The sequence below is a fragment of the Pseudoliparis swirei genome, chromosome 15 (genome assembly GCF_029220125.1).
Source record: "Pseudoliparis swirei isolate HS2019 ecotype Mariana Trench chromosome 15, NWPU_hadal_v1, whole genome shotgun sequence".
In the NCBI taxonomy this organism is placed as follows: domain Eukaryota; kingdom Metazoa; phylum Chordata; class Actinopteri; order Perciformes; family Liparidae; genus Pseudoliparis; species Pseudoliparis swirei.
In genome coordinates this window covers 14,767,507-14,791,897 of record NC_079402.1, presented here as the reverse complement: position 1 = coordinate 14,791,897, position 24,391 = coordinate 14,767,507, and the positions used below count along the sequence as shown (strand labels likewise).

Sequence of the window (24,391 nt, the reverse complement as noted above, 5' to 3'; positions counted from 1 at the left end):
GGTGCAATATGTAGTTGAAGGCAACACATGCAGGCCTGCTAATATTCTATACATTATAAATGAGTTGCTCCTGTCAAGTTTGCCTGGTAGTCATAAAATACAACTTGAACATGTTAGTTTAATGTGTGTCAGGATGTCCCGGTGTGACGCTTCAAACTAAAAGAAGCCGTTGACTTCACGCGTGTACCACGAGACAAATGGTAGTGTGTTGTATTATAAATGACATCTAAAATAGTAGGAAGTAAAACAATACAACACTGGAATGTAGATGAGGCTTGGGACATATATGCTTTATCAGCATTGCTTCTAGGGTAAGGTATTACTCTTTGGGTTGTGTATTTTACTGCAGGGAATCAGAGTTGATTGCTGGCTACTGTCACTGCTTTTCCATCAGCATTAATCCTCTGTCTAAAAATAAAGAGCCTGGAGAACACACATCATGAAATAAATAAATGAGGGAATCATTTTTCTCAATCTCACAACTTCATATCCTACCATGGTTTTTGAAGTAGATGTTCCCTTTGACACAGAAATGGTTAGAAACGCTTCCCCAAATGTAGCGGCCATGCCCCAGCAATACAGACACAATGTGAAGTTGTATAAGACGGTCTGTGTTCACGAGAGGGCTGAAGCACAATCTCCCAAAGCTCCCGTTGGAACTTAAAGACATTGGCATCAATTAAGGATAATCTTGTTCCGTGATCAGAGTTTAACGATTGGTCTGGGAGCAGTAAGAACGAAAGGTAAGTCCCTGGCAATGAGCATAGCGTTTACTGAGTGACTTGTGGAACTCCCTCGATTGCAATCCCAAGGGAAATCCGATCAATACTCACATTATGAGTCTTAATTTTCCCATTTAAACTCAGTGTGGTCAGGAGGGGACTTGCAATTTACGCTAAAAATAAAATAATTAGCTACTTCCCAATTGATTATGCAATAGGACCAGGAAACATGAAGCAAGTGTGAAACTTATTGTTTTAGTTTTTTTCAAAAAGCTAAATAATGATGAAAATAATGATCTTTTCTTCTTTTCTGTGTTTCAGGAAGTAGTTTTGTGGTGAGCATGGGCAGCTCCCTGGATGTTACTAATTGGCTCAACCCAGCCAAGCTAACGCTGTACTATCAGACCAACTCTTCTACACAGTGGGTCCTGGACTACTGTGGCCAGAGGACCACAGAGCCCTGCGAGCAGATTTGTGATCAGGACACAGGTGAGTCCACACACACACACACACACACACACACACATGCCCTCGTGTTGACTTGAAATGATATGCACTGGTTATTTTAAGTTGAACACATTGAGTATGTGGAGATTAGAAGGAAACATAGGCATTTCAATCTCTTTTTTGTTATGATGATTGACAACATGCCAACACAAATGTGGAGGAAGGAAGGACAGCTTCCTCTTCTGCTGCAGGGTTACCTCCATGAAGGTTCTTCAGTGTCTAAAATCTGAAGAAATGTCCTTGATCGAGCCCGATAGAGCTGCTTTCTGCACATTGGACACATTTTATTGGAACTGGCAGTGATACGTAATATTGGTAATTGTTGTGCAGTCGTGAGAACATTAATAGTTGTATTTAGATTTGTGTGGTTATTTCCACTAGCCTCAAGCATATCCCAGAGTAAGCAAATAAATACATAATTAATACATGCACTTTTTGGCATTTTATATTTGACTTTTAAAGCCTTTTTATATTACTTTAAATGAAGTTCTACAGTATGAGATGGACTGCTTTGTACGGACACACATATACACTCGGATACCCATATTCCTACTTTAAATGTCTAACAGTCTATCTTTAGTTGTTCTCAGTAAACTTTATGTTGATATGGTATTTTGCACCATACAATAATCATAAAATGCTAAATGATTCAGGTTTTGGAGACTTTTTAAATGTCTAAAATACCTTATACATCATTAAATATAAAAACACATTCAACAAATAACAACAAAGTACACACTTTTCGATATTGTGTGCTGCTTTACTTTAAAATGATGGTAAAAATACAATTCTTCCCACAACTTTATCAATATAAAAATTAAAAAAATTCTTTGTCAATTGGAGCTTAGTAAGTTTTAGTAAGCCAGCTGTCTTGAATTCCCGACGTTACCCTAATAAACTAATAGAGGATAGTCAAAAAATGCAAAACACACTGGTCAAATGGGTGTAAAAAGAATACAACATTGGGATCCATGTGTGACCAGCTGGGTTGCCAGTCAAGAAAGTCTTTCTTTACATATTTATCACAATATTACTGTAGTAATTGTGGCTGGAGATTGTTTGCTTTTCGTAAACAACGGAGTAAATGTAAGGTACTTCTTAAGATGGAGTCGAAGCTTAATAAAAACAAGCTCTGGAAGATAACATTATTACTGTGTAAGCGCTCAGTGCCGGTTGCCCCATCCAGGTCTATCATTTGCAGCCTCCGTATGTAAATAATCAGCGTGTACACGTTTGTGAAAATATGTGTGCTGACATCAAAACTACGCCAAACGAAAGCCAAACATGTAACCTGACGGCTTCTATCTTCCCTCGAGTGCTGTAACTCCCCCATGTATTTCGTTCCCAACTCAAGGGAGTCTAAGCTCATTAGAATGGATTACATCTGTAATGTATGTGAAATATATGTCACCCTGGTCAAGGGCATGTTGTGGGCTAATGCATTATGTAATAGAGCTGCAGACACTCAACTCACTCGCTACACATGAAGATGCAAAAGATGGAGTAGGCACTTATGTGTTTTTGGATTGTGAATGTGTGCGGACATGTGTGTGTATATGCTTCCATCAATCGCTTTATGTTAACCCTCCTGTTATGTTCGTTTCTTACATACAGCCGTGATGTTCCCGGGTCAATTTGACCCGGTTAATGTTGAATCATCCAAAAGTGGTCAGAAACCAAAAAATTCTAAAAACTATAGTTTGTACCTCATCACCAACAACATTACTAACAATTAAATCAGTTTTTAGTGGAATTGAGTTATTTACCCCTCCATAGACCAGAGTTCAATCAGGAGCACTCACTCGTTTTAATGAAAAATACATGTTCAAACTATTTTTTAGGTACATTGAAAAAATCTAAATCTAAATTGCATTAGTCTACCATAATATGTATTTTCTCCTAAATTTTATTTGCATTTTGTAAGTTTTTTTCTTCTTCATGGGGTGATGTAGATAAATAGAGATGAGACACCTGTGCTGTTCAGGGTCATAATGACCCGCCCACTAAAAATCAAGCCAAATGAGTCATAAAGGATTTGTATTGAAAGTAAACGTTAGTTATATTTATTTTTAGTGTTAAGATGCATACATTATATGATAAAAGATGACCAAAGGCCAGCACACAGTCATCCTCTTGGTGCATTCGTATGTATCTGCAGAGTGTAATGTTGTAGGACTTCTCAGCAACCATTTAGTATGGTTGGCCCCTCCCCTGATATGTGTGAGTGGAAAAATAAAGGTTCCCGTCAAAATAGTATCTGTATTTCTCGCACAGGTGCGGTCGTTAGAAAGAGTGTGTGTGTGTGGGTCTGTGATTGGGATGAGACAGGGTGTGTGTCTCTCCCAGTCAGACGGACAGTATATTAGAAGTACTATACTACAGATGTATTAGTTGAGACATGAAATAAACCCTCACATGAGTGTCCCATGTCCAATAAAGGTGTATTTAGGGGGAAAGTTAGAAGATGATAAACATTGTTTAGTCTGTAAAGTGTGCTTCTCATGTAGGGTGATGGGCACACAGCAGGATAGAGATGGTTCCCATAACAACCACCTGATTCTTTTGTTTGAAGTTTGAAATGTGTACAACTTTATATATGTGGTTGTGAATGGGGTGTGTGTGTGCTGATATGTGTGTTTGTGTGTGTGTGTGTGTGTGTTGATGTCTCTGCGCGCGTGTGTGTGTGTGTTGGTGTGAGTGTGTGTGTTGAAACTTGGTGGGAGGGAGTAAGAAAGACTGCCCTACATTTACAAAGAAAGAAATAGTCTAAACGTGACTCTTTTGGTGACTTTTAGCCTTCACTTTCACAGCCGGGTCAAATTGACCCGGGAACATCATCTCTGTTATATAAACCTGCAGGGGGGGGTTGCAAATACATGATATTTTTTTTAAATATTTTTTTACGTTGATTACACTAAATAAGGTCAGCAGAAGAAGTTTTATACAGAAAAAGTACTTAGAAGTATTTTTCCTAGATTTTCAAACTTTGAAACGGGTCAATTTGACCCGCAACATAACAGGAGGGTTAATGCATGTGAGATCAATAGCAGTTTAAATTCAATGATGAGGTCACATACTTATCCAGATCCAAGTACATTCGGCATTCTCCCTTAATCAGTACTTCAGACTCCCCTCGTCTATTTGTATCTCTCCACCTCTTCTGCTTTTTTTGTATCCGTCCTTTTTTAGCAGCAAGATTATTTGATCAGTAATCTGCTCGAGAGTGTGTGTTATATCTTCCCAGGGCAGCCACATCCACTCTACAGGTGTTTGCCAAAGAGCTTTCTATTTCCATCACAGTCCTGTAGCATGCATTATAGTAGCAGTACATTAGCATTCAGCAATGAACACAAGCACACAGAACACACACCCACACACACAATACCTGACATGAATGCTTTCATCCAAGCACTTGTATTGCAGTTCCAACAATGGGGCGAACCACTGGTGGGGACATTTCAAATAGTAAATCACAGAGGGGAGCACTGCTCTGTCTTTTGAGCATGCTACCGTTCTGGCCTATCGGTAAGCAATATTCTCCTATCAACCGTGACCAATTATTTTCAACGGTTTCTACTTCGAACACGTCTACCTGTCTCTTGGACCCCATCCCGACGAGGCTGCTTAAAGACGTTTTGCCTTTAATTGGCGGCTCTCTATTAGATATTATCAATGTGTCTCTGCTAACAGGCCACGTACCACACTCCTTCAAGGTGGCTGTTATTAAACCTCTCCTGAAGAAGCCCACTCTGGATCCAGAGGTATTGGCTAACTACAGACCGATCTCTAACCTCCCCTTCCTCTCCAAGATCCTTGAGAAAGTGGTCGCAAATCAGTTGTGCGACTTTCTACATCATAATAGTTTATTTGAGAAATTTCAATCAGGATTTAGAAAACACCACAGCACCGAGACGGCACTGGTGAAAATTACAAATGACCTCTTAATGGCAGCAGATAAAGGACTCCTCTCTGTCCTGGTCTTGTTAGACCTTAGTGCTGCATTCGACACCATTGACCATGACATCCTGTTACAGAGACTGGAGCAGTCGATTGGCATTTCAGGCACGGCACTAATTTGGTTTAAATCCTATTTATCAGATCGATCTCAGTTTGTATTTGTAAACGATGACGCCTCGATAACCACCAACGTTAATCACGGAGTTCCACAAGGTTCTGTGCTTGGACCAATTTTATTTACCTTATACATGCTTCCTTTGGGCAATATTATCAGGAAACACTCCATAAACTTTCATTGTTATGCAGATGACACTCAACTATATTTATCGATAAAACCAGAGGAGAGCAACCAACTCTGTAAAATTCAAGCATGTCTTAAAGACATAAAAACATGGATGACCTGCAACTTCTTGATGTTAAACTCAGACAAAACCGAAGTAATTTTAATCGGCCCTGAGCACCTCAGAGATCAATTATCTGGTGATGTGGATTCTGTAGACGGCATTGCCCTGGCATCCAACACCACTGTAAAGAATCTTGGCGTTATCTTTGATCGGGACTTGTCCTTTAACTCCCACGTAAAGCAAATCTCAAGGACTGCATTCTTTCATCTACGTAATATTTCAAAAATCAGGCACATCTTGTCTCAAATAGATGCAGAAAAATTGGTTCACGTTAGTTACTTGAGACTGGATTACTGCAACTCCTTATTAGCAGGCTGCTCTAATAAATCTCTTAGGTCTCTCCAGTTGATCCAGAATGCTGCAGCTCGTGTTCTCACTAAAACTAAGAAAAGAGATCACATCACTCCTGCACTAGCTGCTCTGCACTGGCTCCCAGTAAAATCAAGAATCACTTTTAAAATTCTTCTCTTAACCTACAAAGCCTTGATTGGTGATGCTCCATCATATCTTAAGGAGCTTGTCGTACCATATTGCCCCACTAGAGAGCTACGCTCACTAAATGCGGGACTACTTGTAGTTCCTAGAGTCTTAAAAAGTAGAATGGGAGCCAGAGCCTTTAGTTATCAAGCTCCTCTTTTATGGAACCAGCTTCCAATTTCAGTCCGGGAGGCAGACACAGTCACCTCGTTTAAGAGTAGACTTAAGACCTTCCTCTTTGACAGAGCTTATAGTTAGGGCTGAATCAGGTTTGCCCTGGTCCAGCCCCTTGATATGCTGCTATAGGCTTATAGCTGCCGGGGACGTTTTAGGATGCACTGAGTACCTATCTCCTCTTTTTCTCTCCTTAAGGATGAATTTTCATCTCTCAATCACACGTTACTAACTCTGCTTTCTCCCGGAAGTCCTTTTGACTTTACGTCTCATGGGGTCATCGGACCCTATGAGACGGCATAGATCTATCTGCCTGATGGATCGTCTGGGTCGTGGAATTCCTGCTCATGACTACGCCACTGTCCTGTTGAGACTCCGCCCTCCTCCTCCCCACCGCCATCTGCCTGATGGATCGTGGAGGTCTCCATCGTGGAATATGCCTACTATGAACTATTCATACACTCTGTCATATTCATTGAATGTATTTTAACTCTAAATCTGTCCTTCTGTACACATTACATCTATTGCATCTGTCCATCCTAGGAGAGGGATCCTCCTCTGTTGCTCTCCTCCAGGTTTCTTCCCTTTTCCCCTGAAGGGTTATTTGGGAGTTTTTCCTGGTCCGATGTGAGGTTTTGGGGCAGGGATGTCTATGTGTACAGATTGTAAAGCACTCCGAGACAAATTTGTAATTTGTGAAATTGGGCTATACAAATAAACTGAATTGAATTGAATTAAAGTGGGTCTTTTATATTTTGTGAAGTGACAGAAGTGCACCTGCTCAGGCGAGTCTTATTAAACATGGAAAACACTAAATGAGTCGTCAAAGACACACACACACACACACGCATACACACATCTGGACTGGTGATGTTGGAATGTAACTGCGGAAAATCACACTTTGACTGCATATTTTGCTATATTGCAATAAAGTGGTTTGTCCACTTTCTTTCACTTTGTGAAATTTTCAAAACACAGTAATGTGTGTAACAGTGTACGTGTATAGTGATGCAATAAAGTAATCATTATTTTGTCCTTCTTACACTACATACACTGCAATGAAAATGGTTCATCAACCTCAACCTTTGGTTTACAAGACGGAAATATATATATATATGGGCTTTTTCTTTTGTCACGGGCCCTGAGTAGGGGTTGTTACGATACGACGGGCTGGAAAAAACCCAAACATGAATATAATATTAGAAAAAAATGTATATTATATATATATAAATATCCATATTTGAATTATTACTTCTGTTTATTAATAGAAACACAGCTGGGTGTGGGGGTGCTGCTGCAGCACTATTGGCAGTCGTGCTTGTTCTAATAGAAACTGGCCTTGGAGATGGTGGCATTGGCACAGAGAGTCGAAAGAATATTTTTTCTGTTGTACATGTCAGGAAATAAAGGGCCGACTGCTGTTTACAGACAGGTGAAAGGGTTCAATGACTGCATTTGATACTCCCATTGTTGCTGCAAAAGTCCCACATTAAGTTGTAATACTTTGTTTCTATTCTCCATTTAATCATTTAAAGATTCCCACCTTTCACGTGGGAACATGACATAAACACATTTGACCCAATTGCATCCATCAGTGTTCCCCAAACATACACAGAGACACTGGCAGTCTCACTTATGGTGGGTATCGTTTCACCAAGTCTTCCTGCTTCAGTTTCACGCTGGTTGACTGACGCTGGATAATCAATCCTCCCTGCCCTCACCTTCATCCTCTGACTCAAAGGTTAGTGGCTACATGGCATGATGCAGCTGTTTCTATTGCCTGAAAGCTGCATAGGATCTAGATGACTGCAGTTAGACGTTGACAATGGATCGTCTTTGTATCAACTGATAATGTAATAACAGCTTGATACTGAGAACATCATAAAAAATGCCTGTAAATGGGTTGAAAATAAAAGGCATCCATAAATATGTAATATATGCAACGTGATCACTCAAGTTAATACACGTATTATGAGTTAATTTCTTTATGTATCAGTGTGTCCTATCTCATATAGTTATATGGCCTACTATAGCTTGCATTAACAGCCTTTCCATCCATCATCCTAACTAACCTCATAAAGACCTTAAGTTTCAAGTTTCAAGTTTTTATTGTCACATCCCCTTTTATACAAGTATAATCGGTTCGTGAAATTCTTATGTGCAAAACACCCGACAGCAGTAGCAGACTAAAAAAAGAATAAGAATGAGAATAAACTATACAATATCCACACAAAAAAAAAGAAGAAAGTATTAACAATATATATATAAAACAATGTAATAGAATATACATCATGGCAATATATATATATAAAACAATGTAATAAAATATACACTTTTTTTGAGACTATATATATATATATATGTATATACATACAATATATATATACAATATATATATATATAAACAATGTAATAAAATATACACCATGGCCATAGATATTCACAGAATATGTTCTGGTGTATAGTGTTAATGAGGGTCTCAGTCCTTGTTCAGCAGCCTGATGGCCTGACTGAAGAAGCTGTCCCTCAGTCTGTTTGTGCGGCACTTGATACTGCGGTATCACCTGCCTGACGGTAGAAGGGTGAACAGTTTGTGGCCGGGGTGGTTATTGTCTTTCATCATCCGTTTGGCCCTGGCCACGCACCGCTTGGTGTATATGTCCAGGATGGAGGGAAGAAGCTAAGAAGCTAAGAAGCTCCTCAACTGCCTTTTTGTTTTTGTCATTTAAAATGATGTCTCCTTTGCTCCTCCAACCTTACCTAATTGGAACAGAAACCGCTGGACTGTAAACCATCTTCATCCTTCCATTCAGTGTGCATGTGCACACACACGTACTCCAAGGAGAAAACACTTGTGTTAAATCTGCCAGAAAGACTTTGGTTAGAAATCGGGTCCTGGAAATGTTATAGCAAGTGTGCATTTGCATCAAGACAACAATAACTCGTTATCCAAACGGCCACAGTGAATGATTATAAATCATTATAATGAAATGCGTATTTTGGTAAAATGAGGTTTATTAAACAGACGAAATAGTGAGGAGAAAGGATTTTGGGTCTGAAGTAATTGCCACTTGAACTCCTTTACATGTTGGCTCTTAATTTACAACAGAAGGATGGTTTCAGTGAGCGAAAAGGAAAGAGGTTGAGAATGAGATCACAACAGTGACACAATAGTGACACATTTTATTGCCAACCTAATGTTGGCGTTTATCCCCATCTGCAGTGTCCGGTTGTGTGTCTGTGTAGAAACCTAGCCGTAGTGTAACAAGAAAGGGATTGGGTAAGCACAGTTGGATAATTGTTGTCATTAAATGGCCATTTCCAATCTCGGGTGATTAGCTCTAAATTAGGCCACCAACAGGGTTCAATCAGTCAACCATAACGTTTGCCATCACTGATCTGGCTCGATACACAGCAGATTGTTTCATATTTCTGGGGAAATCTCAATTTCCAAACATTTCGAGAAAGCATGGAACTGCAGAAGAGGCGGGTCGTTGATATATTTACCATGACTAATCACACAGGAGGCTGCAGCCAACAACAGGCCTCACACTTCAGCTGGACCAAGTGTTTATTCTGTTGATATTGGCAAGGATGTTGTTATTTACTGCCTTAATATGTCGTCCTAATAATGACATTTTATGATTCTGAAGATCCTGAATTACTTTAATTTGTAATACAGTAAAATATTAGTTAGCTTATCTTCTTATTTTTGTCTACAAGTCAACATTTGTTTAATTAAGTCTTTAAAATATTTAAAGTATCAAAATAATATGTATATATATATATATATGTATTTAGGTGTGCACAAATATTTAAGTTTGCCCATTAATTAATGAAAGCTTTGATTTAGATATGAACAGTTATGATCTGTCTGTTTAATAGGCAATTAATGAATGAATCGTAATAGCTAAAATGTCTTCTGTTTACAGTCGACTCATTGATTAAGTATTTCTGCACATGACCCATCTGTCGATGGATCTGATTGAGAAAGACGTGGCCCATAGATAAAAAATCCACCAGCCACATCCAGTGAGCTGCATCATTAGGGCAGCATGCGTCTTTCTTCACGTTGCCCTCGAAGCTGTGCGTCTGAAGAAGCGGTAAAAGACCCTTTTCAAACATCACTCTCTTTTTGCTCAGAGTAAGGTTTTTTTCACCTATAAATCCCCCTGCAGCTAAAAGGTTTATTAGAATGGCTCCTGATAGGGCGATAACCCCTGTGTCAAGTCCATCAGCGACAAAGAGACCCTGAAGAGGTTTTATCCATCTAAATATAGCAATCTAGTTAGACATATTCAGGCCATTACTGTACAGGAAGATATGTTATTGCACTTGTAAGAACTAATTGATACATGTTTTGAAATAAAAAGAAAACCGTGTTAAATGTAACTGCACTCTGGCATATTGTGGCCTCTCCACTTCAATAAAGTAAAGAAATTATATAACATGCAAAGTTACATTTCATCATAATCATAACACAAAGTATAACAGCAATGCAATCGAAGGCATTAAATGAATTCCTTAGATATTAGAAAATTGAACGACATGACAGCCCACTGAAAACACAGCTTATATACAATAAATCAATCAATGAGCCACCACATCAGCAACTGTTCCACACCAGTAACAGATGGGCTGACGTGACAGATGTCTCTCTAGAATCTCTAGAATCCCAATTTAACTCCAGCCAACTACATTTTCGAAATGTAAAAATGAGTGGAACTGGCATAGCACATAAGCAGCTCAGTGAAGTTGAAATGTAATGACCACACAATCCCAACTCCCCGTCTCCTCCTTGTGTGGTGTTTTACTGCTGGCTTTATCTTTTTAAGACACTGTTTTTTATTCACTATTTCAGCTCAACTCCTCCTCGTCCCATTGTTTTGTGGTATACTCACCTTTTGTCTATTCTGAGCTCTCTCAAGAACTGCTACAGTCAGTCTCAGTTTCTCTTCCTCCACCGCGACCTCTTTTATATGCCTGCACTAGATATGAACCAAACTTCTGCACAGAACTGATTCGTGCAAGTTGTCTAAAGGTCAGTTAATCCAGCAGAATGTGTAATCAGCCAGACAGATCTCTGCGCATTAATTGCTTGATCCTCCCTCAAAGGCATTTGCATAAAAGAAAGAAACACATTCCACTGATTACTTGCCAGGTGTGCCTCAGATAGCGCTGCGCTTCCGTGCGGCTGCAAAACACGGAGTGATCGTGTCCCTCTGCAGCCTCCAGGCCTTCACACATAAATGGCTGTACAATGTGCATTATGTTCTTATGTGTAGGTTACATATGTAAACCAATTATCCATGTTCAGTCGAGTGTGTGTTCCCTTTTTTGACATTTAATACAGTTGCTACAACTCTTAATCACACGGTATGAACTCTGCTCACTTCTAGATTCTAAATTGGCCAAAGACCAACTTCTGACATATCTATTTAAAATCTGTCACTGTGAATAAGGTGGTTGGAATTTTTCAGAAGCTGCATTGGAATATCAACAATCGGGTATATGAAATAATCCACGGTATTGTCGTCGTATAGCATTCTATATGATGAGACATGCTCAGTATCGGACCTGGGGTGACCGGGCCTTCTCGGCAGCTGCACCCCCCCTCTGGAACGCTCTCCCCATCCACATCCGTCAGGCTCCCACCCTACCATTATTTAAGCAAGCCCTCAAAACACACCTCTTCCAAATTGCTTTCACCTGCTAATCCCTTACCCTGATACGACTCATACAGCTTCCCCAGTTTGTTTTCCTTTCTTTACGTTACTGTTCCTGTTTGTTCGTCTTGTCTGCTATCTTTTTGTTTGTTCTGTCTGTCTCTTGTTCCCTGTAAAGCGTCTTTGGGTATTCAGAAAAGCGCTATAGAAGTCAGAATTATTATTATTAGTATTATTACATTTTAGTTGAATAAGAAATGAAGTGCCATGTGGACATTAAACATATCCAGTAATATGTCCAAATACAAGCAGGTGTTTGGGGCTTTAAGGTGATGCATTACATGACGGAGCCCCTGGTAATTGAGACTGATTCACTTTTTGTCTGAAATATGTTGGCCATGTCCTATTAGACACTTCCTCTTGAACCGAACACAAGCCGAGTCTAACGGTTGTCAGCAGAAGGCACAGTCACTTGTCAGTGGTGCTCCTGGAAGCAGCCGACTCCCGTCTCCCCTCTCCAATTAATCACAAGTGCAGTCAGGCCTTTTCATCAGTAAATGAGCGTTTGCCATGTAAATTTTTTTCCAATTGCATATGTAAGAAATACATCTCAAGTTGAGGTGCTATTGTTAGCCTACAGACTACGAATGAAAAAGCCAATTCTAAGGGAAAAGGAAAGCGAGAGAAACTTCCCTCCTTACAACCTTTCCAGCATGTATCTGGTAACATGCAACCCGACTGCACATGTGCAAGATGGATTTTATTAAGCAGTGCCTCTGGCAGTAAGGAAAAGAGTACTTTAACTAGGTTAAATGTGTAAGCAATGGGGTCGCTGTGGGAAATAGAGAGCATGTGTGTGTGTGTGTGTGTGTGTGTGTGTGTGTGTGTGTGTGTGTGTGTGTGTGTGTGTGTGTGTGTGTGTGTGTCATGAACAGGATACATGTTTGCGTGCCTTGGAGTATGAAATCAAAGGAATTGTCTCCCCAAGAAAAACAACAGCATCAGTCGCTTCAGCAAATGCCCTAAAAACGCAGTGTGTTTACCTTCAAGTGACGGGAGCAAAGGAGGACGTAGTGTGCCATTGTTACGGAGTCACATCGGTGACAGAGGGAGGATGTCGGGGCGCATGGGTGCACTGTAAGATGTATATTGTCAGATTAACCAAAAACTGTTCTGCAGTTAGTAGAGTTCCCTCGCCATGATTATTAAAACTTGTTGAGTCTCAAGTGGAAGTCAAAAAGAAATTGTTCTGAGTTCTGATATTAAAATGTACAATGAAACTAAATGTTGCACACAAATCAAGGACTTTTATTTGGAGAAGTAGGTTGGTTGTTTTCCGCAGCCAGTTAGTATCACTATATGAAGATTTACAATTATTTTTTCCCAGAATGCATTGCATGTCTTCAGTACATACTGTCCACAACTAAACTGTTGAGCATACAACAGTGTTGCTGTGGAAATAACCACATACTTTGCAGTGTGGGGCTATACAATGTGTTACATTAAAAGAGGAGATGGCTGATTGTTTCCCATTTAAAAGCCAAACCCAATTATTGTAACCATGGCAACAAAGGTTACCTTTCCATAACGAAGTGGTAATTATGATATTTCCCCAAATCCTAACAAAAGTCTTTTCAAATCTCGACCATTTCGTTTTTGAAATGGTGATGTTAAACTGCTTTCGAAAAGGAATGAAAAGCAATCTTCTGCCGATTGGGCCAATTTGCTTTAACTCATGGCATGGTTATCAGTTTGTCACAGACTCAGAAGAAATCTACTGTTATGTAAAAATATTCTAAAAACAAATTCTTATCATGTATACAGCCGTTATCCTGCGATCTTTACACTCATCTTCTGTTTAAAAAATATCCACGGTATTTGAATGTTACTGATGTTTACGTGCGTCCACATTTTAAAGGGAAGCCATATCGAGAGCTCCCCATTCAGCGAGTGCACGTGAAGTACAGCTACAAGCAAATTAAAACATGTTTTTTGCTTCTCTGTGTCCTTGCGGTGCATCAATCTGTGAGTGAGTCTTAAGCCTATGAACTTCACCAGTAAATTATTAAACACTTGGTGATGAGAATGTGAATGGGTTTGGCCAGGACACTTCCTTCCAGTGTTATGCCTCCAGATACTGTAGGTACGGAAAGCAGTCGGTAGCTGAGTCTTGGGAACAGTGCTAACAGTTGGTAAATCTATCAATGACTTAACATTTCGCAAATGCATCAATCCACTTATTTCATGCAGTGCATTTTTTATATGTAATGGTGCAGAGAATACATGATATATTTGTTTTTTATTTGGGTTGATTTAATAAGGGACAGTGCACATTAATAAAAACATTTCTGTAAATGTGCCAGAGTTAGCCAAGAGGCTATTTTTCATCTGTAGTCCCGAGAGACAGATGTCATAAAACAAACATAAAAACATAAGATGACATATACATTGTACAGACAAAGCAAATACAATAAGGGAGAACTATGTTAAAATTGACAGAATGAAAACATCCATGTCAGACACACAGAACATCAAAGCATACAGAGTAAATGAAATATGTAACAGCAGACACAGCCAAACAACAACAAAAGACATACATGCCCTGTGGAGTGAAGTCGACCAGCAAAGTCGAGACGTACAGAGAGCTGACAACAGACAGGAAGAGGAAGAGGGAGGCCGATAAATTACAAGAGAAAAAGACATTTGTGGTGATAAAATTATATCGAGACCTATACATTCAAGTCTTTACAGACAGTCCACTGGATTTCATCACACCGGATATGATCCCCCACATAGATCATGACACCACCACCCTGAGATCCAACCCTATCTCCTGTAAATCATGAAACCTGGCACGGTTATTGCTGCTGATGGAGCATTTTTGTGGAGTCAGGTCTCAGATAGACAAAGAAAATCTCAATTGGAATCAAGCAAAAGATGATGGGCTTGATCACTTATGGATTGAATATTTCTCATGTTAAGATGCCCACCTACGAGACCTTTTGGCTTAGCTTTAGGATCCAACACAGGTCTTGAATGATTGGCAGTCCGGAAGACAGCCCACTTCCTGTGCTTTGAGATCACGAGATTTACCAGGTTCTTGTTTACGTTTTGGGTAATCGTTCCAATTCCATGTGGACTACCTGCACAGATGTCAACATTGGCCGGAGCAAAACCAACAAAATGACCTATCCATGTGTGTGTTTAATGTTATCTGAGTAGTAGTAACAGGAGTGTCTATACAGATAAAGAAGGGCACCAGGCACTGTTGATGTCCAATCAAAGGATGTCTGATGACATCTAACAGCAATGGGTGGTTTTAAAGTCAATGTCTAGCTGGTCAGTCAGCAACAGGAAGCCAGAGAGGTGCAAACTGAGCCAAGCAGCTCGACCGGCAGCGTCCTGTATCAAAACAAAATTGCTGTTTGAGTGTTTGTGCTCGTTCCGCAGTGAGAGCTGTCCAGCCACCTGAGCTGCACACGGTCTTCTTATTTGATTGCCAGGCTGTGGTGGCTTCTGTCGTCAAGCCTTTACACATGACAACAAATCTAGCAGGTCTTTGTTTTAACCACTGTTGTATGTTGGTAGTATTCTGGGAAAAAAATCATTAGCGGGCACGTATAAGTTCATCTCGATGGCTTGATGACAAACAATCCAACAGAATGATTGCCTTACGTTTTGTAAAATATTCCAGGAAAGAGCCCAGGTAATGGTTCTGGCATCAATGTACTTCTACTCCAGTTTGGTTCCCATAAAAATGTAGCTGGAAATAAAGATAGCGTGAAAACTGCTTTTCTTGATATACACCAAATGAATGAGCCGCGGTCACTTACTTGGTCATTTCTTCACATACCGAGGATGAGTGAATGTCCACCATCGTTCTCTTTATTGCAGGAGAGTGCAGCTGTCACGAGGGTTATTCTCCTGATCCTGTCCATAAACACCTCTGTGTTCGCAGCGACTGGGGTCGGAACGAAGGGTAAGTCCTGTCTGCACTACCCACTCATAGCAAAGAATTCATGTGTACTTCAATGACCTTCTGGCTGGTTTCACAGTACCCTACTCCAAGCTGCATTAGCGCACAATATTAACTTTACATAAAATAAAGGTGAATGGTTTGCTGTGATGATTAGCTATCTGGAGAACGTTTTAAATCTCTTTAGGTTGATCGTGAGAGTATTAAAATGAATGGAAACCAAGGTAAGAAATCAATCTAATAACTTACTGTACGCTTTAAAAAATGACCCCCAGTAATGTAAAATATAAGCAATTTGCAGTTAATGAGATAAAACATGCAAATGTCCCTGTAAGGTCTTTTAACTTGAGCATGGCGACTTTGAAGAGGTAATCAGAAATATGGATAGGAGGAGGAGAAGCGAGGAGGGAAGTTATAGTGTGTAATGGATGAAAACAGCAGTGGAAGAAAGATAGTGACGGAGTGAACGTGAAGAGAGAAACAAATAAGTGGAGAACAACACAGAAGGAAAAAAAAGACAAATTGTATAAATTGACATGATGGGGAAGGAAAAACAAGTCAAATGAGCCTCGTCTCCCACTCTGACCTCGTTTGACAATTAGCTGGCTCGCACACTCATTGATTGATTGAAAAGGTCTCCCATTGTTATTCAACTCCACCACTCATTGTCTGGATTCAGTCCAGCAGCATCTCACCTTTTTCATTCACAGTTTTGTCGGAGTGACAGTTGACCAAGGGTATATGAAAACACAAATATGATCAAGCAATGTTAGTTTTGACCTTGTATTTTCATTTCTTTGTATTATATATACACAGTGTGGAGTAATGTGTTCATGAATGAAACAAACTTTAAGATTGCATACCTCATTACCTCATTTGAATGTAATATTCGTTGTTAAAAGTTGAACATGACATTGAAATGTTCATACACCCTCTCTGTCCTCAAGTCCTTGGCCATATGCTAATCTGGAGAAAGGCTATGACCTAGTTACAGGGGAGCAGGCCCCCGAGAGGATCTTCAGGTGAGTCCTTCACTTCCAGTGCATCTCCTCTTGGCATGTGTTTGGGTGCGTGTGCATGTGTGTGTGAGACAGACGGAGCATACCGATGAGCAGATAGTTGGATGGACACACACACACAAAGGTCTTTCCCATGGGCTCCTGTGTGGCGAAAGAGCCCAAGGTGCAGTGTTGGACGGTCTCCTTTCAAATGCTTTTACTGCCATTTCTGTGAAACTTCTCATTATTGATGGGGCCATTGTGTGGGACATGTTTCAAAAAGCCCAAGATTTCCTCCTTTAAACAGTCAAGATCAACCTGACCCGGTTCATTCCGTGCTATTAGACAAACACTTTTTTAATACATACACACTTGGTGTTGTTAATGATGAGTATGTGGTAGTGGTGTTGTCTAAGGTATAGATGGCCCTTCCAACACATGGTACTCACGTAGTTAAAATATTGAATGTTCCAGCGTCATGCACCGTGTTATAGATGTGGCTATCGGGCACATTATGGAATCTCGATGGAGACTTCATCAAAATACGTTGGTAGACAGGATGCCTCCATCGCATCCAGTTCATTTGCACACTGACTGGATGTTTAATGTGCAAGCCGTTGTCTACAGACATATTGCCTTATTTGAAAAGGGGACAGATGCAGGAGTCACAAATGGTGATTCTCATATTTATTATTATGATAATTATTTAAATCTGAGGATGTCTGCAGAGTTGATGTGAATGTAATCACTAACGGTCTGACTTCAGAACCAATCCCAGATGAGAAAACTTTCATGAATACCAAATTTGCCCCGAAAAACTCATCAGTGGAGTTGAGAAAATCACCAAATCAAAGACCAGGAGCTGGATTACTGACAGACAGCTCACAGATTGCCTCAGACTGGCTGTCTGTGATTATGAACTAACTACAAGCTCACAGGCAGAGTTCAGTCACAGCCATCACACTGACTGGAATCACATGGCTTGATGGCCTTGTGATGAGAGCTGAACTTACATGAGTTGCACTGACTGATCATGTTGTCAGTGTCGTGTTGTAATGTAAATAAATACAACATTTATATTGGTAGTTCATCCAGCTGCTCATTGCAAATGTGTTTTTTCTTGTTCATATTGTGTGCGGTTCACAAATATCTTACTTGTTATATTACACTTAAATTCTGTGTTCCTGATCACATCAATTTGAACGCTGGACCAAAATGACAATTAGGCCAAATAAAAAGTTGTAAGTCCAGTCTGGACAGTCGTTTTCTCTCAACGCCTCAAAAGGTAGATCTTGCCGGTCATGAAGGCGGAGGTCAGGGATCTTGGGCTCAAAAAGGTTGGTGACCACTGCCCTACAGTATGTTGGTAGGAAAAGCTCTTTGTTCACACACACACACACCTACACACACTCTCTCTCACACAAACACACACACACACACACACTCACACACACTCACAAAGGCAGCAAAGAAATCAACTGCTTGGTCGAAGCGCTGTGTTGGTCCAGAGTTTTTGAGAGGAGAAAACTGCACGCGCAAACACACACACACACACACATGCACACACACACACACACACGCACACACACACACAGAGCAGACAAAGTGAGTAAAGATGCAGCAACCAAGTGTAAATCATGTGGTTCCTGTTGTAGTGGTTCTGTATCTGCTGTGTTGAGCAGGAGAGGAGAGAGGGCTGCATTGCTCTTTGGCTTGACAGTGTTCGAGTCGGTCCGAACAGGGATTGGTTTCACAGATGGGGTTCTTTGTGGGAAACCAATGATGCCGCTCACTTTTTTTATCCTGGGGGCAGTGAGGAAATAACCACCTCAGAATAGTGGGTGAAAATGTAATAGATTCAATGTATTTATTAAATGTTATTTCACATTTTGAAGCCAAATTTGGATTTTCATTTTCAGGTAGTGCTGGGAGTTCAGAATGAGTTTAATGCATTCTGATTCTCTTATTATAAATAATGTACTGGCAGTTGCATTGTGTACAAGTTAAAGTTTTTCAATGCCGATGTTTGGCAGTTGAGAAGAAAACTGTGTTCAGGTAATCGGGTCTTGTACGTACAAATCAGGTTTGACAGGATGGATGAAAGCAATGTTTACCATTGATAGACTTGCATGTTGAAGAAAAGGTGAACACATTTATGTTTGGGATACCTTCTCTTTGGGAGTCAAATGACCGGTTTGATACATTTAATTCCAAGCTTTTTGACAAATAAAGCCACTCGACTTGGGTTTCTTTGTGGGGATTTTGTATATTGTCGCCCACCTGCTCCGATACATTTATTAATGTCCATGATGCAAAGCACAGCTGTGTTCTCTGCCATTTGTAAGGCCTCACCATGAGTAGCTTATTCCCAAGTGGAAAGTCTCCTGAGGATTTAAATCTTCCCTCTGAAAACATCTCTGGCGAAGCAAAATTATTTTTATACTATTTTTACACTATCAGCACACATGGCACTAAAACAACGTGCTCCGCATTGTGCTGCAGAGCATGTTCCATTTAAGAAATACTGCAAATCCTTTTCCAACTGTCTTGATGCACCACATGCAAATACCAATTGAATTAGTTGCAACACAGGACTGATAATATAAGCTGTATGCTAATTACATTCCCTTCAGAATTATAGGCTCTGACTTCATTTCCCTGCTGAATGTGGTCCTACTTTTATTACATTGTGTTCTAAAGATGAATCATGGAAAACATCAATATCAGACTGTTACTTACCTTAAAAGCACATTTTCATTTTCCTGAACGCAAGGATGACCATATTGCCCATATACGTATCGCCCTTAATATATGAAATGATACACTAAGTCAGCGATTACAAACTCTCCGTCTATCTAGCATGCCCTTACTACGCTTCATTCCTGCAGTGATATATGTGCATGCGTATGTATGTACATACTGTCCAATGTGCGTGAGGTAACACAATGTTATAATGTAACAGCAGTTTGATTGACATGTCGGTCTTGTGGTTGTGCCAACGCAGATCATTCTACAGTCTGGGCCAAGGCTTGTGGCTGCCAGTCAGCAAGAGCTTCGTGGTGCCACCAGTGGAACTGTCAATCAACCCCATCGCCAGCTGCAAGACAGATGTGCTGGTTACTGAAGATCCGGGAGAGGTCAGGTCAGTCTGATCAGCTCCGCGCTCCACACTTGTGTTGAGAGAGAGACTGTGTGGAACAGCTTCTTTGCCGGTTGGACCAGATAAACCCTGAAGTCGCACAAATCAACACTTTATTTATTTTCCTTTTTTCAGGGCCCAATAAGTACAGTATACATCATGTAATTGTTTATGGATTTCTAAGCCCTGGCTCTACATCTTAAACGGCAATAATTTACGTCTGCACTTCAATCGTGAGCTGTTTCCATGACAATAGTCTTAGTGTTGATCAAGATCAAGATCAAGATGTTTTATTTGTCACATACACACACAGGGTGTGCAGTGAAATGAAAGTGGCAATGCTCAGCAGGAATGTGCAAGGGCAACAAGTACACACTATTTACAATAAAAAACAACACAATATTTACAGTAAGTGTGTGTGTGTGTGTGTGTGTGCCTAAGAGGGGCAGTTGTGTGGGTCTATGTGGGGGGTCCTGGTGAGGTCGGAGTTCACAGTCCTGATGGCCTGAGGAAAGAAACTCCGTCTCAGTCTCTCTGTTCTTGCAGCGTGACTACGGAGGCGCCTGCCTGACCGCAGCAGCTGAAACAGTCTGTTGTTGGGGTGGTGAGGATCCTTCATGATCCTGCCGGCTCTGGTTCTGCACCTCCTGGTGTACAAGTCCTGCAGGGTGGGGAGTGTAGTTCCAATAGTGCGTTCAGCCGAACGCACTACTCTCTGCAGAGCCTTCCTGTCCTGAGCGGAGCAGTTGCCAAACCAGGCTGTGATGCTTCCTGTCAGGACGCCTCTACAGCTCCAGAGTAGAAGGACTGAAGGATCCTCTGGGAAACTTTAAATTTCCTCAGCTGCCTGAGGTGGTAGAGGCGCTGCCTTGCCTTTCTCACCAGAGTGTCTGTGTTCGTTGACCATGTCAGATCCTCGGTGATGTGGACTCCCAGGTATTTATACCCGCTCACCCTCTCCACAGTAGTCCCGTTAATCCCCAGTGGTGAGTACGTCCTCTGTTGTTGTACCCTCCTAAAGTCCACAATCAGCTCCTTAGTTTTGGTGACATTCATGATGAGGCTGTTGTCCCGGCACCAGAGTGACAGATCAGCAACTTCCTCCAGGTAGGCCTTCTCGCGTTGTCGGAGATCAGGCCCACCACCACTGTGTCATCCGCAAACTTGATGATGGTGTTGAGCTGAACCTGGCCACACAGTCATGTGTGTACAGGAGTACAGTAGGGGCTGAGGACGCAACCCTGGGGGGATCCTGTGTTCAGGGTGAGGGGTTTGGAGGTGTGTCTGCCCACCCTGACCACCTGTGGCCTGGCGGTCAGGAAGTCCAGGATCCAAGCACACAGGGGTGTTCAGTCCCAGCTCAATCAGCTTGCCGTCCAGTCTGGAGGGTACTATGGTGTTGAAAGCTGCACTATAATCAATGAACAGCAGTCTCACATAGCCCCCTCTGGCTGTCCAGATGAGAGAGTGTGGTGTGCAGTACCTGGGAGACAGCATCATCCGTGGATCTGTTTGGGCGATAAGCAAACTGCAGCGGGTCCATGGAGGAAGGGAGGAAGGCGCAGATGTAGTCCTTTATCAGCCTCTCAAAGCATTTCATGACCACCGAGGTGAGGGCCACCGGTCGGTAGTCATTCATACATGCTGGAGAAGCATTCTTGGGCACAGGGACAATAGTGGATCTCTTGAAGCAGGCGGGGACCACGGACTCAGCCAGGAGAGGTTGAATATTGTGGTGAACACTGGAGCTAGCTGGTTAGCACAGGTCTTCAGTACTCGCCCAGATATGCCATCTGGACCTGCAGCTTTCCTGGTGTTCACCTCAACAGAGCCCTCCTCACACTGTGCTCGGTCACAGAGAGTGTGTGTTCATCCCCAGCGGTAGAACTCACCTCGGCTACGCTTAACGGTGTTGTTGTTAGCGGCGAGCTAGCGCTGTTGTTGCTAGCCTCAAACCGTGCATAAAATGAGTTCAGGTCGTCCGCTAGGGATGCGTCGGCACTCACCATTGCGCGGGTCTGCTCTGGTAGTCTGTGATAGTCCGTAGCCCCTGCCATAGGCGCCTGGTGTCGCGCTGCTCCATCTGTGATTCCACTCTGTCTCGGTACCTCCTCTTGGCCTTCTTCACCGCCCTCCTCAATCCATAGACCGCTGCCTTGTACTCGTCCATGTTGCCGGATACAAGACCGGAGTTATAGGCAGCAGTACGGGCGTTCACAGCTTCACGGATGGATCTATCAACCCACGGCTTTTGGTTAGGAAAGACCCTAACTTTTACCGTGGGGACGATGGTGTCCGCTAGCGTTGCTATGAGGCTCATTGCTACTTCCGCAAACTCGCTGACGTCACTGGAACTGGATTGGATCATGTCCCAGTCGACGACACGCAGAGCGTCCTGTAGCTCAGCCTCTGATTGGTCAGACCACCGCTTTACGTTCCTCGTCACTACCGCTTCCCGCGCGATCTTTTGCCGGTACTCCGGAAGCAAGAAAATGGCGGCATGGTCCGATTTGCCGAACGGAGGGAGAGAGACAGCCTTGTAGCCTCTCTTGAATGGCGTATAGCAGTGGTCCAACGTTCTTTCCCCTCTGGTAGCACACGTAATGTGCTGGTGAAAGTTCGGCATGACTTTTTTTAGGTTTGCCCTATTAAAGTCCCCAGCCACCACCACAGCCGCGTCGGGATACTTGTTCTGATGCCGACATAACACATCATGTAGGTCCGATAGTGCTACGTCGGTGTCCGCTTGTGGTGGTATGTAGACGGCTGTGGTGATGACCGAGCTGAACTCCCGGGGAAGGTAGAATGGACGGCATGAGATCGTCAGATGTTCCAGGTTCGCTGAGCAGGAACGAGAAAGAGTCTTAATGTCCTTGGGGTCGCACCACTTGTTGTTAGTCATGAAGCAAACCCTCCACCCTTAGATTTACCAGACTCTTCCGTTCTGTCTGCACGGAAAACAGAGAAGGACTCGGTTGGGCATATGACTCGATCCGGCACCAGCGGGGTCAGCCATGTTTCCGTCAGACAAAAGATGTTACAGTCCCTCATGTCCCGTTGGAATCTGATCCTTGCCCTAACATCATCCATCTTATTTTCCAGAGACTGGACGTTAGCAAGAAGGATGCTGGGCAGAGGTGGACGGTGGGCTTGAACTCTCAGTCTGTTCCGAATTCCGCTCCGTTTCCCTCGATGTTTTCGTCGTCTCCCCGTAGTAGCGGCTCCACTGTTGTTGTTGTGGTTCGCTCGTACGATCTCCGCCGGCCACGCTGGATCGATGCTGGCATCAGGACAGACGCTCACTACATATGACATACACATATGGCTGTATAACGGGCAGACTGTATACGAGTGCCGCGATAAGAATGCCGGATGCATACATGCTGTGTGCTACCTATGGGGCAAAGCAGTCTGCTTTTTGCTCCAGGCAATTTGATGTGGTTTATTTTTCATTGAAAATACTGGTTATAATTGAAGATAAGCATATCCTTTTTTTCTTCTTTTTTTACATTTGTTTTAAGCTTTAAACTCATAAGAAAAGTCATTTTCTTTTTCTTCTTAAAATAATTACTGAATCACTGTAAGATCTCTGAAATAATATTCAGAATACCAATCAAGCATTAAATCCGGTAATTAAACCGGAGAGGTTTTCAGTTACAGAGGACTACAGTGACAGGCAGAGCACGATTAAAACATTGTTTTACTTTAGGCTACGCATGTAGATATCCCAACAAAATGAATCCAAACGGGGAAGGAGTGTCAACAAGGTTTTGAATTTGGCAATCTCATGGTGCAAAAATCAAATATTGGCAACATAGGAGTGATGCTTTTTCATCCAACCAGCCAGTTGGAGCTGGCATGCATCAGTGCAGCTGAACAGCACAAACCACGTCAGAGCATCAGCTGCAGATTAAAACAATCACCCATCTATGGAATTCAACGGTCACCAGCCTGGAAATTGATATTTCCCCTCAAAACCAAATGGTGTGCCGTTGCTGCAAAGAGGCTGCACTTGTCACACAATGTAGAGGACATAATGGTATCAAGGCACACTGTATGCCCATGAATCACTGGAACATAGTATTTCACTCTGTCGCCACACAATCTAAGTTGAAACAATTCATCTACACTAATCAACAGTGTGCATGACAGCTGCTCTGTTGATACTGATGCAGTGATGAGGGTTTTAATCAAAATACTGGTTTGGAGAAAAATATTTACAGCTACTGAACTTCTGTCTGGTGTGTTTCACGTGAATTGTTGTTGCAATTTCACTATACAAATTCTGCACAGGCTTAATTCAATTGCCTCGGGAGCAGAGGACTCCCGAGGCAATTGTTCACATCTGCTTATTCTGACGTAAATGGGATT

General features: G+C 41.9%; 1 protein-coding gene across 1 annotated transcript in view; it reads left to right on the top strand.

Annotated features, from left to right (window-relative positions):
- Nucleotides 1-24,391, top strand: part of LOC130205009 (astrotactin-2-like) — a 249,438-nt gene that overhangs the window by 124,230 nt on the left and 100,817 nt on the right. Inside the window, exons 7-10 of the mRNA XM_056432100.1 lie at nt 1,044-1,211; nt 15,802-15,886; nt 16,831-16,905; nt 19,886-20,023. Of these exons, the coding sequence (XP_056288075.1) occupies nt 1,044-1,211; nt 15,802-15,886; nt 16,831-16,905; nt 19,886-20,023 (466 nt within the window). The remainder of the gene's footprint in view (nt 1-1,043; nt 1,212-15,801; nt 15,887-16,830; nt 16,906-19,885; nt 20,024-24,391) is intronic.